Below are 19,374 nucleotides of genomic sequence, written 5' to 3'. Positions count from 1 at the left end.
GATCTGTCTGATCAATCTGTACCTGTATCTACAGATGACCAAGTACTTGGTAAGAGAATTTTAGAATGGACTGCAAGGTAAAAATAGTTATAGGTATATCCAAGAAGATATTTAAGAAAGAACTGGAAACCATTGAACTTGGAAGCTTTTTTAAAAAGTTTAATTTAAAAGCTTTTTTATTGTTCATTTTTTTAAGGTAAGAAATTAGACCATTGGATGTCATTTGGTCCGTTCCAATTCTGATCCACTTTTTTGCAAAAGTGATGCAGGTGCATTAGAATTATGGAGCCATGGCGTCACACTCAAATAAAAATGGGGGCCATTAATATCTGTCCATAATGATCCCAGCAGGCTGTGTGTTGACTTAGTTTTAAAATATGATATTATCAATGTTTTACTGTTTTTTTAATTTATTTCTTTAAATATTTCCCAATTATACTCAGATGTGTTGTGAGCTACATATGGCCAGTGTTTGACAAGCCTACTAGAGTGGAGAGAGTTCTGGGCCTTGAGTCAAGAAAATCTGAGTTTGGATCCTCCCCACCAACCTCCAAGTCACTTAACCTCTGTGGGCCTCAGTTTCCTCATTGGTAAAATGAGAGTATTGGACTTCATGCCCTCTAAAGCCCCTACTATAGCTCCAAGGCTATAATCCTAGGATAATTAGGATTTCTTCCTGTACCTTTATGAAATCTAATAACTCAATTCTTAAAAAACAACTCTTAAGTATGATTCATTTCCTTAATCTGGAAAAAAACAAAAAGTCAGGGTGGGGGGCAATTCCTGATTCATTGTTAATGTTTAATTGAATTATATTAAAAATGAAATATGAAAAATTAATGGTGTGAGGAACCTTGAAAATATTGACATTCTCCAGGAAGCAATGTTATTTGTTTGACTTCTTAACAATGACCCCTTAATTTCATGTAACTTTTCTTTGAAAGGGTTCAAGGTACTTTCAGAAATGCCATCTGATTTTTTTCTCTCAAAATTATCCTGACATCAAGAGGGAAAGATACTGCTTTGCATCTGGTGAAATAAAAGCACATAGAGGTGAAATAATTTTTTCACAGATCTTATAGAACCAGAAATAAAACTGTAATCTTTTAACTTTGGGTTCCTTCTATGTGAATGATGTTGATTGAAGCCTTTAATGACTTTTTTAGTAGAGTAAGTAATTGGGCAGTTATGTGGTTCAGTTGGCTAGAGTGCTGGGTCTAGAGTCAGGAAGTCCTGAGTTCAGATTTTAACTCAAACACTTAACTAGGAATATGATTCCCCCAGGCAAGGTACATAACCCTGTTTGCCTGAGTTTTCTCATCTGTAAAATGAGTCAGAGAAGAAAGCGGCAAACCACTCTAGTATCTTTACCAGGAAAACCTCAAATTGGGTCACACAGAGTCAGGAACAACTGAACAACAACAAAAATTATTTTTGACTTCTAGGTTGTGTAGGGGATAGAGCACTGGTCCTGGGGTCAGGAAGAGACCTAAGTTCAGATTTGGCCGCACACACTTATTAGCTGTCTTCACCCATGCATGGCAAGCCATTAACACCCTGCCTCAGTTTCCTCAACTATAAAATGATTTTGGTGAGAGAATAAAATATTTGTAAGATAATATTTGTAAAGGACTTTGCAAATCTTAAAAGGTTATCCAAATGCTAGCTATTGGGAAGTTTGTTTCACTCTTGTGGATAAAATTAAGATGGTGGTTTTTATTGCTCATTGTCAATAAGTAGGGCTTGTTTTTATTTGAGGAACAGCAAAGAAGTCATATCTATCTGTATCTATCTATCTATCTATCTATCTATCTATCTATCTATCTATCTATCTATTTCTGTCTATCTGTATCCATCTATACATACATACATGCATCTATCTATCTTTCTTTTTATCTATCTGTTTCTATCTCTCTATTTCTTTATCTATCTATCTATCTATCTATCTATCTATCTATCTATCTATCTATCCATCCATCCATCCATTCATCCATCCAGGTATCTGTCTATCTCTCTATCTGTCTGTCTATCTCTCTCTCTCTCTCTCTATCTATCTATCTATCTATCTATCTATTTGTCTCTGTATCTATCATCTATTTATTTGTCTATTGTCTCTGGCCATCTGTCTGTCTATCTCCTAAGACAGAGAAATAGAGAGAAAGGTTCATAGACCTAAGTTTAATACCTAATTTAATCCAAACCATTAATTTTCCTAGTGAGAAAACTCGGGCCCAATGAGGCTAAATGATTGGTCCATACATACAGCTAATTAATAGAAGGGACAAGACTTGACTCATGTCTCTTGACTCCTAATCCATTAGTTTTTACAGTTATTTAGTTATATAATTTCAGATTTTGCCTATAGCAATGAAATCTAGATAACGCCTTCATTCTATAAAAGATAAAACTGAGACTTGGAGTAGGTAAATAGTACTGCATGATTAATACTATAGCTGTATGAATTCATCATTTGGTCCTCAAAATAACCCTAGGAAGGAGGTGATATTATTATCCCAATTTTACTATTGATGAAACTAATCAAATAGCTAACTAAGTAGCTGAGGCAGAATTTGAACTCTGTTCTTCCTGACTCTTGGCCTGGAATGCTACCAAACTGCTTCAACATTAACTTCCAAGATTGATCATACTACTAATTTAGTGTCAGAATAAGGAGTAAAAATTCAAATTTCTTCATTAGGAATTAGTGCCTTCAGTGATTATTTCGAGTAAGGAATTACCTAGGCTTGAATCTGGCTTCAGATATTCACCAGTTGTGTGATTCTAGGTGGGTAAATTACAAACTCTTAAGTGCTTCAGTTTCCTTATCAATAAAATGGGAATAATATCACATACCTCAAAGAGTAGTTGTGAGCATTGAATGGCATAGCATAGATAAGGCTCTCTGAAAACTTAAAAGTGCTACATAAATGTTAGCTGTTATTATTTTTATAATAATTGTACCAAATGTGAAAAAGATGTCACAGAAATGTGTTCTATATTTTTATTCTAAAATTCTAATAATAAAAATGCTGTTAGAACAGAGTACTGGGAGGCAGGAATACTTGGGTTCAATTATTATATTAGATATTTATTATCCGTGTAGCTCTGGGAAAATAACTTTTCTTTGCCTTAATTTCCTCAATTGTATAATGAAACTGCTTCACTTCATGACCTATATGTTCTCTTCTAGCTCTAAATCTCTGTGAATATATCCTTAAGACAATCAATCTTTCTGAATCATTTCATTACTTTTTTTTTTAAATGTGTCATGGCTTATCCATAGCATAAGATTTTCTATACATACACAGTGATTTCTATATAAAGGTTTTTAAAAATATATAAATGACCATCACAATGTTAAGAGTAAAACAAACTGATACAGTGTTTTAAAATTTTCAAAGCATTTTATAAATATTAATTTACCTTCTCAATAATCTCATTTTACCTCTGCGGTAACTGAGGCAGAACACTCTAAATCTATGATCCTCTGTCCTTAGAAAGGCCATTTTCCTAATATTTATTTCATTCCTTTTTCCAATAGCTTACCAGCATGATTGGGGCAGCTAGATAGTACAACTGATAAAGTGCCAGGACTGGAATCAGGAAGATCTGAGTTCAAATCTGGCATCAGACACTTCCTAGATAAGTGACCCTTGGAAAGTCATTTAAACTGGTTTAGCACCATTTTCTCATCTGTAAAATGAGCTGGAGAAGGAAATGGCAAACCACTCTAGTATCTTTGCCCAAAAAAAAACCACCCAAATGGAATTGTGAGAGTCAGACACAACTGAAAACAAATGAATAACATAGCACAACACAGTATGTGTACATAGACTATGAGATGAACCAGTTGGTAATTATTTAAGTTGTATGGTTTCGTTTTGTTTTTTTGTAGATTTCCTGCTTACTTTTGCAGGTGACCAGCATTATCTTTCATGTTTTCCCTTTCACCATTCACTATGCTGGTATTTAGTTTTACTGAGTCCTTTTCTTTTCCTATCTCCATCTGATCCCTACTGCTTCCATTCATTCACTAACTCTTCTTTTGATGCTTCTCATTTTTTGTTGTTTTCTCTTTAATTTGCTAGCTTTACCTTAAATTGTTGGCAGATCATATAACAGCTTGATCATTCTTTTTTTTTTTAAAGTGAGTCCAAAAAAAGCCCTGACTCAAAGCTACTATACTTTTCAATGTGGAGAAACAGACATAATTAATTAGTAATGAAGTTGTATATAAGTCAGATATTTATGAATTGTATTATATTTTTAAATGTATTAGGATGTGAACTAACTAAAGAAATCCTAGGTGAATCCTTTTCTACAGTGAAGGATCCTTTTTATAAAAAAGGAATAATTACCTCTAATAAAATAGGACAAACCTCTGTGATGAAATTTCAACTGCCCATGAGGAACTTCATTCTATCCATGCAAATAGAGATAGACTTTTAGGCTTAGTGAAGGGACACAGAGAGGTGATTCAGCTATAGTCACACAGAGAGCCATATGTGTCTAGAAAAAGATTTTGGTCACACTTTTATTTATGCCAAGGCTTTCCCTCTATCCACCAGACTTCTTTTATTTGTAGGACAGATTCACATTTGCAATAGATAACTTTCTTAAAGTTAAACAGGAAAGGAAGATAAGTATCTCCACCTTATCTAAAATACCATATTATCCAGAAACTACCATTAATGGTTCCTAGTCATGGAACCCTTTGACAGGCTCCTGAAACCTCTAGAATATTGCTCAGAATTATATTTTAAATGTATAAAGTAAAATTTATAGGAAAACTACTTACATTGGAATATAGTTGTAAAAATAAAAAAAGTTCTCCAAATCCCAAGTTAGGAACCCATAATATAAATATAAGTTGTTCCTGTGAATGAGGTGGGATTGTTTATTTTTTTATTTTTATTAATTAATGTTAATAAATTAATTTTATTATTTTATTATTTTTACTTAATAAGTTAAAATTTAATCTAAAATTAATTATTTTACTAGTTAATGTTAATTGAAATACTTCTCTTTATTCTTCGTGGGTGATTCACTACTCCATATTAGCTTTGGTAGGTCAATATTTTTTGTATATGTATTAGCTAAAAGAACTAATAGGAACTAATGGTCCAGTTGTTTGGACAGAAAGGAAAAGAGCAAGATGGGAAACATAAGGGGTGTTACATGACTCTTTTTGATCATTGTGTATATGTGAATGAAAGAAAATAAAAATTCTTAGTAAATCTGATATTTGTTAGCATTGCCAATTGTGTGAATATATTCTTCCCCTTGGTGTCCCTTTCAGTCCTGCTATTGCTGCAAGCAGAGCATGAAAGAGGGTGATCCTGCCGTTTACGCGGAGAGAGCTGGCTATGACAAATTTTGGCACCCTGCCTGTTTTGTCTGCAGCACCTGCAGTGAGCTTCTGGTGGACATGATCTATTTTTGGAAGAATGGGAAGCTGTACTGTGGAAGGCATTACTGTGACAGTGAGAAACCCCGGTGTGCTGGTTGTGATGAGGTAAGAGATTCCAGGGACTGACCGTGCACTGTCCACCATAGTTCCAAGATGTCCTCTTCAGAGGCATAACCATAGAGAGGAGGTAAAAAGAATAGATCCAAGTTAAAATGTGTTTTATTTAGCTATCAAAAAATTCATACCAAATGACTTCTTTATTTTTTTAACTCTTAACTTTTAAGTCTTAGAATCCATACTGGGTATTGATTCCAAGGCATAAGATTGGTAAGGGATAAATGAAGATTAAGTGACTTACCCAGGGTCATGCAGGGAGGGAAGTATCTGAGGTCAGATTTGAACCCAGGATTTCCCTTCCCTCAACCTGGCACTCAGTCCACAGAGCCACCTGGCTGGCCACTACTAATTGATTGACTTCTAATTCATTCTGAGCTCTGTCGTCTAGGTGAGAGAGCTTGTAATGAATGTTCATTAGTAGAAAAGGTAACGAAGTCTGTCTTCTGTACTGAATAATATGTATTGAGATGACTGGTCAGTCCTTAAGTTTTCTTTTTTAAGGTATGAAACATAAGAAAAGTTACTATGTTCTGGGAATGGAGGAGCTAGGAGGGCAGGGAAAGCAGACCTGCAATCTCTTCTGGGTGAGGAATTACTAAGATGGCAAAGGTCACACAACTGGCCGCTTATAATTTGGGAGGTTGGTGACCTGGCATTCTCAGAGTTTAATCAACATGCTGCACAATCAGTAAACGTCAGAGATGGCACTTGGACTGACTTTAAGGTTAACTACCCTCTATAATACTGTTGACTCAAATTGATTTTATCTTAATATTCTATTGGATCAGTAAATCCAATCATAAATGCTTTGCCAAATATTCAAATAGATTTTAGAGGAGAACAGTACTAAAGGGGGAAAAAATGAATTTTGCCTTCGTTTTTTTTCCATCTTTCTAGTTGATATTCAGCAATGAATATACCCAGGCAGAGGATCAGAACTGGCATCTGAAACATTTCTGCTGCTTTGACTGTGACTCCATTCTTGCTGGGGAAATCTATGTTATGGTCGATAATAAACCAATATGCAAGCCATGTTACGTGAGGAATCATGCTGTGGTAAGAGATCTTTTGAAGATTGAATTAATGCTAATATCCTAAAGTATGATAAAGTATTTACATGAATCTGTGAACTTGGGAACATAAAGCACAAGGCTCTGAACAAGAAGCATGTGGCTTCTCTAAAAGTTCTTAATGAAGTGGTGTACCTAAGGAACTTAAATGGAAAGGACTTGTTGAATGGGAACCACTGTAGAGTTCCCTCAGTGTTCTTAACCACAGTAGACAAAGTCTTAGGAAGGATTAATTTAAAGAATAGAATTATATCCTTGGAACCCACTTACAACAACTGACTCATTCATATGTCAGAATCTACTCTGGTGAGTTCAGAATATTATTTTGCTGTTGTAAATGAAGTTTTGCATTTGAATTTTTATCATTTATTATATCTGTACCATCTGGAATGTTCATTTTTAAAAATTAAGTGTATTAGGTGTCTTTTCTCTTTCCCCTTTTTCAATTTCCCCTTTCTCTATTTCCTCCAAAATAAAAACAAACCCACTCATATAAATATGCACAATCAAGTAAAAATAAATAATGTCTTAGTCAGCACCCTGAGTCTATCACTTCTTTCTTCTACCACCTGGAATTTGATTAAATATCTTGGCTATAAACAGATACTTTTGGTGATGGCTTGGGTTGCAAAAGAATTTAAGTATTCAAGCCCACACTGAGGAGACTTAAATATTCAAGTACTTCTATTTTGATGTCCAAGACACTCATGATTTCATAATCCATCATAAAGGCAACTTTAATAGTCTTTTAATATTAAAGATTACTAGCTTTAGCTTATTTTAGATAGTGTGTCCACTCCCTGAGCACACATGCCCAAAAAGATAAAGCTCAGTTCATGGTAGATAATTCAATTAATTGTATATAGTTCAAGTGGTTTAGTGTAACACAAATTCAAAACCTCAAAGCAAAGAGAAGAAAATGAGCCTATTTCTTGTAGCCTCCAGAACGGAAAATGATTCTTTCTTGAATTTATATCAGTTTTAGATCTCCTGTTCTGTGTTCTGTACAAATGTATGGGGCAGCTGAATGTTATGATGGAGAGAGTACCAGATCTGAAGTCAGAAAGACTTATCTCACTGAGTTTGAATCTGGTCTCAGACACTTGCTAGCTATGACCCTGAGGCAAATCACTTAACTTTGTTTGCCTCGGTTTCCTCATCTACAAAATAAGCTGGAGAAGGAAATGGCAAACTACTCCGATTTCTTTGCCAAGAAAATCTCAAATGGGGTCACAAAGAGTCAGATACAACTCAGACACCACTGGAAGACAACTGAGCCAAAAAAATGTACAAATGCAAAATAATAATGAAAGTAGTAGCAATAAGAAAAGGGAAAGCTTTTAAGGTAACAGTTAAAAAAAAACATCCTGGCAGGAAATAATAAGCTCCACATTTCTGATGGTTACTCTAGATTTCCCAGGATATCCTAGGTTCTTCATGATGTTAAGACTTTTTCCAAAAGCTATTCTTCATAGTCCTAATCCTCCTTACTACCCCCTCAGCTTTCGTTTGCTTTTTTAATTTTTAAAATATTTTTCCATGTTTACATATTTAATTTTCTTTCCCACCCCTCAACCCTCCCAGATCCAATAAGCATATTTCCACTGGGTTATACAAATGTTATCACTTATACCTATTTCCATATTATTCATATTTGCAATAGAGCAATCATGTACCACAATTTGTTCAACCATTCCCCAATCAAGGGACACTACCTCATTTTCCATTTTTTTACCTCCACAAAGAGTGCAGCTATGAATATTTTTGTATGAACATTTATTCTTACTATTTCTTTAGGGTTTTTGTTTGCTTTTTAAGCCACACAAAAAGAATTCACATTCCATTCATCACATAAAGGCATTCAGGTCCTTGGATGAATGGGAGGCTCCATTTTGACAACTTAGTGCTTTATGTTGTAGAACGAAGGGGAAATCAAATAGTTTAAAAATAATTTTTAAATTTCTTTGCTGAAGAAAGCATAAGAAAAAGATATTATAAATTAAATTTCTTAGTTTAGGCACTTAATTTTCAAGCTTTCTCAAACAGGAAAAGATAGGCAAAAGAATAAAAGAAAACTCACTAAATTATTACCAAAAGCATGTGCTAATCATACTTACTTTATAATTTTTATGAAATCTTTTATTTAAGTAAAGATTTATTAAGCATCTACTATGTTCAAGGTAGATCTAAATCGTCTACGTATGTCAAGGGTGCCCTTGAAAATAGAAGGGATTAGGAAAGCTTTCATATATTAGAGTCCACAGTAGAAATTATCTTCAGTCACCAAATTGTCTAAAAAGGAGAGTACAAAATCTTTCTGTGCTTTTTATTTTTAAATTACAAAATAGTGTATGCCTCAGAGTACAGCCTATCATTAAAGGCTCTCTTCCAACAAGATACTTCTCATTATATTTAAATTATATGAGAATCCTTTTTTTCTAATTGACTCTCTAATTGTTAATATCAAGTAAAGGATAAAAACAGAAATGGAAGGATTCTTTAGAGATGGAAAAATACATGCCCCTGTTTACAAATGACATCATGGTGGTTGCATCAAGGTTCCAAATAATATGAGCCTCTTTCAGTGAGATTTATAGCCTTACAAGAGGTCAACTTTACAGTCTACACAGGAAAAAACAAGTGGTTGAAGATGATTTATCACCAAGACATGCAGTTGTGTAGGCAGCCCATCTCTTATTACTTCATACGGAAATTTATCTTGGACAGACCTTGCAGATTGACAGTAAACTGTGCACAAAATTTAATGAGCAGCAAAAGCCTATGCTGGATTATGATACCATTTTGGGGGGAACTGCATCATCCCTATCTTGACCCATTTACAACAAGCACAGTGACCATTCACAGTTGAATCCAGTACTGATTGGCAGTATTTTACTTTTTCAGATCTGGACTGGTTCATCCCAACTTGAACTAGTATCCCTCTCTTCTTAGCAGTTCACCAAATTTTGCCAACTTAATGGATACAAACAATAAGCTTTAGTCTTATTGTAGCTCAGAACTTTTGAATACAAGTAAGCCACTGGCTTCAGCCTCCGCTAGGAGCAGAGATTTTAGATATATGCCACCATTTTCAACAATCCTTAGCATCTCTGACCATACAAGCTTTTATCTATCATTTCCCTAATGATGAAGATACTAAATATTTGGCAAAAATCTCTGAACTTATTATAAACAAAAAAGTAGCAGAGTATATATAAGTAACTACCAAGCCTGTTTCTTTTCTCTGCAAATTTTATTTAGAATAATCTACACATAACACCTGGGAGATCTTAGATGAAAGGTATGATATAGAACCAATAGTCTTTTGCTATGTTGCATAGCAGACCACATCAATTATCAGACCCACAGTCACATAATCAACTATGGGGTTTAGAAAATACAAGATCCCATTGTGTTTAATTTGACTTTAAAGAATACAGTTTCACTAGAGCAACATTCTTCTGATGAAATGTGTCCGATGCAAAATTATACAAAAAAACCTTGCTAGATGGGATATTAGAAAGAACTTAGTTTGACAACCTCTGATAAGTCATAACAAATGAGGCATAAAACAGAAAGACAAGCTAACCAAAGACATTTACTACTGCCATGAGGAAGGTCCAGGACAGAGTCCAAAGAAAGGAAGGGTTCTATGGAGATGGTAAAGATCTCCAGATGTTTCTGATTGTGAAAGATATAATGCTGATTGCATCAAGCCCCCCAAGACATTAAAGTGCCTCTCAAATAACCTAATTAACCATCTAAGAAAAACCAAGCTGCTGAGGAATGCCTCTTGTGGTAATTAAACTATGCATTTGGATGGATAAACCATTAAACTTCTCTTTAGGTCATATGTCTTGGATGGGTGCTGTATAGAGATAGTGAAGTGATCCCGGAATTAAATAGGAAGAGGAAGTGCTTGGGCTAAATTGCATTTGGAATATTGTACAGTATTTTGATAATAAGTCAAAACGAAGACCCATCTTATTAAGAGCTCTTCCATGATGCTGTGTGGCTACAAGTTATAGAATAATTAGTGTTTGAAGAATTAAAGTTGAAGGTCATCCACAGGACACTTAGAGGAATGTGGTTTAGGATTTGCAGGCTGTTACAAATTGTAGAAATTGTAAAGGTAAGCAGTTTTAGAGGCTATAATCAGAAAGAGGCAAAATTGGAAAATAATATAAGCAAGAACAAGGAATAACTGAAGGACAGTCCACTTTCTCAATACTGTGTTAAGACATATACACATCACACACATTCAAACCCCAAGACTGTTGGGTGGGCACCCTGTGGAGATTCACAAAGTTTGGAAAGACAGAACTGGCATCACCTCAGTAGTCTCTCCTCATTTGAAGTTTGCTCCATCTGGATGGATCACCCTATCCCCATAACTTGGTGACAGTAGTTTATAAGTCCCCAATTCAGATTCCCTCCTTTCCCAAGGGGTTCAGTGTCTTGTTGATACTATTTCTTTCCATCCTAACCTGTTCCTTTATGTTTGGGGTCATATATAGCCTTTCTTCTACCCCACCAATAAAAACACACATTTCTTTCAATACAGTATTGGTTCCTTCCATGCTACTTAAAAACACAGTCTAGTTTCTCCCACACTTAAAAAAATAATTTGATACCACTATTATTTCAAGTTATCATCCCTTTTTTACTCAAACTTCTAGGAAAAAAACACACAAACTATTTTCTTTTTCTTCTTTTTAATACCTTTCAATTAGATTTCTAGCCTCATTTCAGCCAAAACTTCTCTCTAATGTTACCAATGCTCTCTTAATTACCAGATCTAATAACCTTTTAATCACACTTCATCCTGCAGTATTTCACACTGTTGTCTCTAATCCATAGATTTTTGTGACAATATTTTTATCTGGCTCTCCTACCTATGTGGACAATTCCTTTTAATCTCGTTTATTGGGGGGGGTCATCATTGTTGTCCTACCCACTCTGTGTACGTGGACTCCAACCTTGGCCCCTTTTCTCTCCTCTCCCTACATTGTCTCTTTGATTTCATCTGTTCTCATTATACATATCTTCCAGATCTCTCCAACTGTAGATTCTCTATGTGGCTCCAGTCTTGTATCAAAAAAACTGCCTCTTAACACCACCCAATGGATGCCTTATGGGCACCCCAAATTCTGCATAGCCAAGACAGAATTCATTATCTTGAGGCAGTGAGGTGGGGCAAGAGACAGAGCCCTGGTCCTGGAATCTGGAAGAATTGAATTCCACTCTAGCCTTAGATACTAGTTATGAGACCCTGGCTCAGTCATTTGTTTGCTTCACTTTCCTCAACTGTAAAATGAGGATTATAATTGTACTTACCTTACTGGGTTGCTGTAAAGATCAAATGAGATATTTGTAAAGTGCTTAGCAGAGACTCTTAGCCCATAGCAGATGCTATATAAGTGCATCCTTCCAAGTCACCTAGATTTGCTCATTCAGATTCAATCTCAACACTTCCCCTTTCCCCACTCCCTCAGTAACTCTTCAGTTGTTGAGTCTTATCACTGCTACATGCATATGCATAGCATCTCTCCTCATTCTCCCAGGCACCTCCCTCATTCAGGTCCTAGACTTTCCTAGGCTATTGCAATAGGTGCCACAGTGTCCCTTCTATCCTTCCCACAGCTGAAAAATTAATACTCTTAGAGCACAGGTCTGAGAATGTTAGTGCCTTTTCGGAGAAAACCAGTGATTCCAGCGGTCTGTACCTAAATATACAAATCCCTCCAGGTGGTATTTAAAGCCCTTTACAAGCTGGCTCCATCCTGTATCCCAGGCTTAGTGTATGTACATCATTCCCACTTGTGGATGCTACATTCCAGCCAAACTAGCCAAATGGCTATTTCCATATAGAGCACCACATCTCCCATTTTTCTGCCATGCCACGTAATACAAGTCTAGCCCACCTATTCTGAACGTAGCTCATAGCAAAGAGCTTTGGTTGAGTCTGAGCGAGGGGAATCAGCCTAGCCATTTTCCCTTTTATACTGCAGAATCAATAGTGAAGCAGCTACCACACTAGTCTTTTTTTTTTCCACTCTCTAACTAGAGGGAGCAGAAAAGGACCACAAGATCTTTTAAGAGGTTTCACCTCTCTTAAGTGCTGGGTGATGCTGAAAGGCGTTCGCTCCAACTGCAGTCTTCCTTCAGCCAACCAGGAACTCCCAGGCAAACCTTTCTTTTGTCAGCAGCAGTTCCTGCTGCTCTTCTCTTAAAGCAATTCTGACAAAAGTTGTTTTTACCCCCTGCTGTTTCTTTCCTTTTTTTTTTGTTAGTTCCTCAACACACCAACCTTAGCCTTTGTCTCCTCTACCTCCCAGTTTCTTAAATTAGACCTTCCTAGTTCTGAATGACTTCCCTTTTACTTAAAGCAGCTCACCAAATCTTCCCTGTGAAATCAGCAGTTTTAAAAATGATATTTTTGTCTCCAAATATGTTATTGATTATATGTTATGTATCATTTATAGAATTTTTTTATTTTTCCCTCTTAAGTTACAAAATACTCACATGGAAATAGACTAAGGTACCATAATGTTCTATAGCTTAAAGGCCTCAAAAAAAAGGTCTATCTCATTTAAATCCTTAAAACTGTTCAAACTTGCATTTTTTTAGTTTTTAATGAGTTACAGGTTCATTTTCTGCCCTTTGAACTATCTGAGTGCCTCATTTAAATCCTTAAAACTGTTCAAACTTGTATTTTTTTTAGTTTTTAATAAGTACAGGTTCATTTTCTGCCCTTTGAACTATCTGACTGTTCACATTCAAGTGATATCTCATTTACCTCTTTCACAAGATAATTTGTGTTTATTTTACTTCATAGTTCATTTTCTAACCAAAAAATGTTCAAATTCCATCTTCACACATATTTGAACAATTTTTAATTAAAAAGAATATTCCTTTCCTATTCCTTTCAGAAATCAAAATGTTCATCAATAAAAGTAAAAACATTTTACATCCAAGTTTAAATATTTTTCTTTATATTTATGTATCTTTTTAAAATTCCTTTTTAGCACTAAACTGCACCACATAAAAGGGAGGTAGGCCTTAAAATACAGTTCTTCCTCACCTCAGTCTCAGAGAATTTTTAGCTTAGAACCCAACCCAAGCACTGCCTCTACAATGAAGCCCATTCTTAATTTCCTAATGCTCTCCCCCTGGAAATTATTCACAATAGGTGAAAGGAGGCTGTGGTGTGTTACTAGTAATGATGTGTGCAGGGAAAGTGCATCAGTGGCATCATCTACTGTATGCATAATTGGAAATGGAAGTTGACCAGTAATGTAGTTCAGTCAAGAGATCTCAAATGAACAATTGCAGAGCTCCTGTTATTCATGAAATATGGTAGAAGATCCAGAGCCTCCAGTGTATTGGGCAGATCTTCTGTGGGTAATTTATGAATAAGAATGAGAAGGTACAGTCTTTACTAACAAAGCATAATCATATTTTGGATGCAACCAGGTATTGTAGTGGATAGAGCACTGGGCTCAGATTTAGCCTCATATATTTACTCGTTATGTGACCAAATTTTGCATCTCTTAGTGACAATTTTGTCTTTCTCTTTTGGAGAAGTTAATGGAAGCAATAATAGTACTTACCTCTCAGAGTAGTTATAGGGATCAAAAGAAATTATATTTGTAATTATATTTGTAGGTACTATATGAATGTTAGCTATTACTATCATCATAATCAATCAATTAGATCTTAGACCTAGCCAAGACTCAGTCATTTATGTGATACCTTCTTATTTTAGGAAGTGACTCAAATTTTAATTATATTCATCAGAAGCCCCCTTAACTAAAAGGGTTTTCTTTGTGCAAAGCCAGTCTCAAATATTGTCAGTTTATTTAAGCCAAATTTTTGATCACCCTTAATATCTTCATTCAATATTGTCTATAAAAATTATAGGATTTAATAAATATTTTTATATAATAAGGTTTGCCTAACTATAACTATAATGGAGCATGAAAATCCTTTTAAACTCTTTCTACAATTTATAGTTAACTACTGTTCATTGTAAACCAAATCTAACATAATTTAGTCAGTAGAAAGCTGGTCTACTCAGGATATCTAGAGAATGTTTATCTAGAATTAGGAGAAAGGCTAAATAATGCTTTTTCCTATGTCATAATGGTCAAAGCTCATGGATTTTTCCTTTTATTTATATATATATATATCTTTCCTTTAGTTATTTTTATTTCCAAATTCCCTTCTCCACCCCTTTTCCCACTAATGAGAAGGCAAGAAATATAATGCATTGTACATATGAAGTCATGCAAAACGTATTTCTAGATTAGCTGAAAAAAAACAAACAAACAAGAAAAATAAAGTGACACCGTAATGGCAATATTGTACAATGATCAACTGTGAAAGACTTCATGTTTCTCAACAATATAGTGTTCTGGGACAGTCCTGAAGGACTTATAACAAAGAATGCTATCCACCTTTAGAGAAAGAACTTTTAGAGTCAGATGCAGATCAAAGCATACTATCTTTCACAGTAGTTTATTTCTGGTTTTATTTGGGGAATTTTGATTTAATATGAATATTTTCTTACCACAATGACCAATATGGAAGTATGTTTTGTATGATACTACATTTATAACCCAGATCAAATTGCTTACCATCTCCAAGAGGGGGAAAAGAAGAGAGGAAAGGAGACAATTTAGATCTTACAACTTCAGGAAACACATATTGAAAATTGTTGTTACATGTAATTGAGAAAAATCTTTTAATAAAAAAAATTTTAAAAAGAATAAGAAAGTGACATGCATATTTCAAACTGTATTCAGAATTTATCAGTTATCTCTCTGGATATATTTAGCATTTTTCATCATGAGTCCTTTTGAATTTTTGTGGATTATTATATTAATTAGAGTTGCTGAAAATCTTTCATAGTTGAATATCATTTATAATATTGCTGTTAGTTACTGTGTACAGTATTTTCCCAGTTCTGCTCACTTCACTTTGTATTAACTCATGTTATTTTTTTCCACATCTTCCCAAAACCACTTCATCATTTCTCATGGCAGAATAGCATCTCATCACCATCATATACCTCAGTTGCTTCAGCTATTCCCCATTTGATGGATACTCTCTCCATTTTCAATTCTTTGCCACTATAGAAAGAAAAGCTCATGATATTTCAAGGACTGTTTCTGCCCAAGCTTTTATAGTCAGATTTTCTGTAGTTGAGTATCTCTTTTGGATTTGAAGTAGACAGTTGTATTATGTATCTTAATGTATCTCTTGCTAAAATTTGAGTCACAAATGTTTTAAGATATTATTGTGTTAATTGGTTTGAATTTCTTTTTCTTTTCTGTTTAACAGATTTGTCAAGGATGCCATAATGCAATTGATCCAGAAGTACAAAGAGTGACTTATAACAATTTTAATTGGCATGCTACGGAAGAGTGCTTTCTCTGTTCCTGTTGCAGCAAGTGTCTGATTGGTCAGAAATTTATTCCAATAGAAGCAATGCTTTTCTGTTCAGTAGAATGTAAAAAGATGATGATGTCTTAAAGGGAAAGTGCTAGGTAATTCTGAGCCATTGCTTTCTTCTAAAGTGGTCTACATTTCTACTGTAAAATGGAATTTGGGCATTTGGAAAAATAAAAAAGAGGGGGAAAAGCCTAGAATAAGTTGAGAGAAAAATTTTTCCTATTTCCCTTTCTTCTTTTTCTTTTTCAGTCTTTACTTTCATTTTTTAGAAATTGTATTAAGCACATTTCTATTCTGGGGTTGGCCTATCTGACTTGAGAAGGCCAACTCTTTATCTCTGTTAATTTTTCTCACTTTTTAAATAAAAAAAACATTTAAAATTAATTAAGAATATGTATAGATTCTCTGCACCCCTTTTTTCTACTTCCTTGTGGGTACAATGATGAGCTTTTCTGATGGTGAGGGAATACACTGAAGGATACAAAGTGCTTATTAAACAAACATCTCAGAAAAATGTGTAGCTGTCATTTATTTCTAGCCCTTGTATATTCACTGCCAAGTGATGAGTTATTTTCTTGGTTGTCTTGATCATTAATTTTTTTCTGCTTTCTTGCTCAATCTCACATCTCTAGTCTAGTAAAAATTCCTTTAGTCAATGATGTGCCCTTGATCTGTGGCTATTGTTTGTTTGGGGGTTGTGTATGTAATACAGAATTGACCACTTTTCAACTCTTTATAGATAGGCCTTTGAATTTTTTTTAAGGTAATGTGGTTTGAGTTTCAGATATTCAGTTAGAGCATATGTTGTCAATTCTAGAACATCTGCGTCTATATCTCAAGGTATACTGTGGAGCCAAGAGAATTTGTGAAATGTGTTAATTGCATTTGGCAGATTTGGGATTTGCTAAACCCTTAAAATGCTTCTCTTTTTTTTTTTCTAAATGATAACTCTTCTGTGACAGTTGTAATCATGTTTATTGGTATATCTAATTTCCTTTTCTCCAGAAGACTCCCATCTTAAATAAATATTACAATCAATTACCAAGGTTATTATTTTACAAAAGCATCTAAATTATCCATACCATAGGGGTGTGTTTGTGCATTGCATTCAAAATAAAAAAAAACAAATCTTTGATCAATTTAATGGTTGTATATATTTTATTCTCATCTAAAGTTTAGTAGGAAAAAAATAAGCTGCTGCAACTCTGCTTGTTTTACAGCAGGGGTCAGTATCTTCAAGGATTAAAGACATTTTTTTTTTTAAATGAGTCAGCTACTGCTGTTGCTCAAAATAGTACACTACTTGGATTTTTCAGAGTGAGAAAGTGTCAAGTTTAATAACAAATGAGCAAAGGACTTCAAGTCACCAATGTTTGGTTGCTTAGAAATTATAATTATCTTACTTGAAGATAGAGTTAACACCTAAATTTCCTATTCAGGGAGCTAGGGCAGTGAACTTAATAAGGTCTGGGGATTCTCAAATTTTCTGTTCTCGGTACTCCTTTATATGCTTAAAAATGACTGAGGTCCCCAAAGAGCTTTTGTTTGTGTAAGTCATATCTGCTATTATACTGCATTAAGAATTTAAAAACTCTAGTATCGTTATGGAGATAGTTCTCATCTCGTGGACCCTCTGAAAAGTCCCTAGACCATACTTGGGGAACAGTTGATCAAATTCAACCACCTCATTTTATAGATGAAGAAACTGAGCCCCATAAAAGTTAAATGTTTTATCTAAGGGCACATAGGTAGTAAATGGCAAAATCCTAGCTATCATTCCAAATTCATGAAGATTTGTGGGTTCCTGCAACTATTCTATGCTAGCTCCTGCTAATTGCTACTTTTGTATAATAGTGACAACTTTGCTTCTACATTAGACCTTTAAAATCATTTTTCAGTATTTTTTCTTGTTAAGTTCCAAGGCCAATAGAGAATCTGACCTTTCTGCATAAAGAAGATTCTAGAATGTTAGAACTACAGAAGACATCAGAGACCATTTAATTCTGGCCTTGCCTCATTTTGTAAATTAGAAAACTCATCCATAATGTTGAAATGATTTTTTCACATCCAGATTAGCGACATCTACTATAAAATAGGTTTCTACATAATACATTTTTGGGGAAGATATCTTTAATGTCCCGTATTCCTATGGGGAAAAGACAGAAAACTGATCTTATAACTAATCAGAATATTTTTCTTCCATTACCTAAAGCATCTATTGCTCTCTGAACATAGCAAGGGCACTTTGCTTCTTTATCATGATATCACAAAAGAGTTTCGTGGAAAGGACCCTAAAGGGCACTGATATCTATAGAGTTGCTTCTACAACAAGGGCCCTTAACCCGAAATCCATTAATTTTATAATACACATTTTAATACCAACTCTAATATAATTTTTAAATAATTATATATATTTTATTTATTAATTCCTAATTCTATTTTGATGAGAGATTTATTAATTTCAACAGACTCACAAAGAGTTCCAGGGCAGAAAAAAAAACAATTCCTGTTATGTAAAATCTCCAACAAGTGGGGAAGAAGTAGTTCCAAAGTATATGGAAATAGTGTAATTGTCCGAGTCAGAATAAGTGATTAAAAAGTAAACTTGACTTCTTTTATGTCATATGACAATTTTCTTATCCATGTACCAGATCAGTAACTTGTCCATGACTTACTGGGAGTTTCTTGGACAGTTGAGAAGGGTGACTTGTCCAAGGATACATAACTTATCTTTGTCAGAGACAGGACTCAAACCCAGGTCTTCTTGACCCTGATACTGGCTCTCTTTTCCATTGTGTTAGCCAGGGTACTACTACTTGATGATACTTCTGAAGAATAATAGCAGGTCAACCCATACATGCCTATGTAGACCTCTAATAGGGTCCAGTTGGCCTTCTGACTCAAACTAGAAGTTGTGGCAATAAAACTCTGTTAATAGGCCCTGAGTAAATCTATATATTTAGCAGGATAGTCAAGTTAAATGAGGGCTCATTAGGTATAGCACTAATACTTGTTTTTCCCTTAGGGAGATTAAAAAAGCTATTTTAAAAAATAATATTTTATATTATAATTATATACTTTATTGTATATGTATATATAATATATACTAATGGAAAAAATAAATAATTTGATATCAACACTTCAGTATTACTCATTTTGGTTTAGGGTTCACAAGTAAGGGTTTCAACTATAGTAGGAAAGAAATAATTTTTTACTCATTAAAATATTAACTTTTTTGTAATGCTGTAAGGTTAGAAGAATAAACGAGAACTATTATGCAGCCATTATTAGCTCCATTTTATAAGTGAGGAAATGGAAGCC

At 34.4% G+C, this 19,374-nt stretch overlaps 1 protein-coding gene across 1 annotated transcript in view; it reads left to right on the top strand.

Moving 5' to 3' along the window:
* TES (testin LIM domain protein) overlaps window positions 1-17,111 on the top strand; it is a 79,921-nt gene extending 62,810 nt beyond the window's left edge. The window contains exons 5-7 of the mRNA XM_044677638.1: window positions 5,300-5,515; window positions 6,425-6,583; window positions 15,943-17,111. Of these exons, the coding sequence (XP_044533573.1) occupies window positions 5,300-5,515; window positions 6,425-6,583; window positions 15,943-16,134 (567 nt within the window). The 3' untranslated portion in view covers window positions 16,135-17,111. The remainder of the gene's footprint in view (window positions 1-5,299; window positions 5,516-6,424; window positions 6,584-15,942) is intronic.
* Window positions 17,112-19,374: the final 2,263 nt, after the last annotated feature.

The sequence above is a fragment of the Gracilinanus agilis genome, chromosome 5, assembly GCF_016433145.1.
Source record: "Gracilinanus agilis isolate LMUSP501 chromosome 5, AgileGrace, whole genome shotgun sequence".
NCBI classification, from domain to species: Eukaryota; Metazoa; Chordata; class Mammalia; order Didelphimorphia; family Didelphidae; genus Gracilinanus; species Gracilinanus agilis.
The sequence above is the reverse complement of the archived record's forward strand: the minus strand, read 5'-3'. Positions and strand labels throughout refer to the sequence as shown.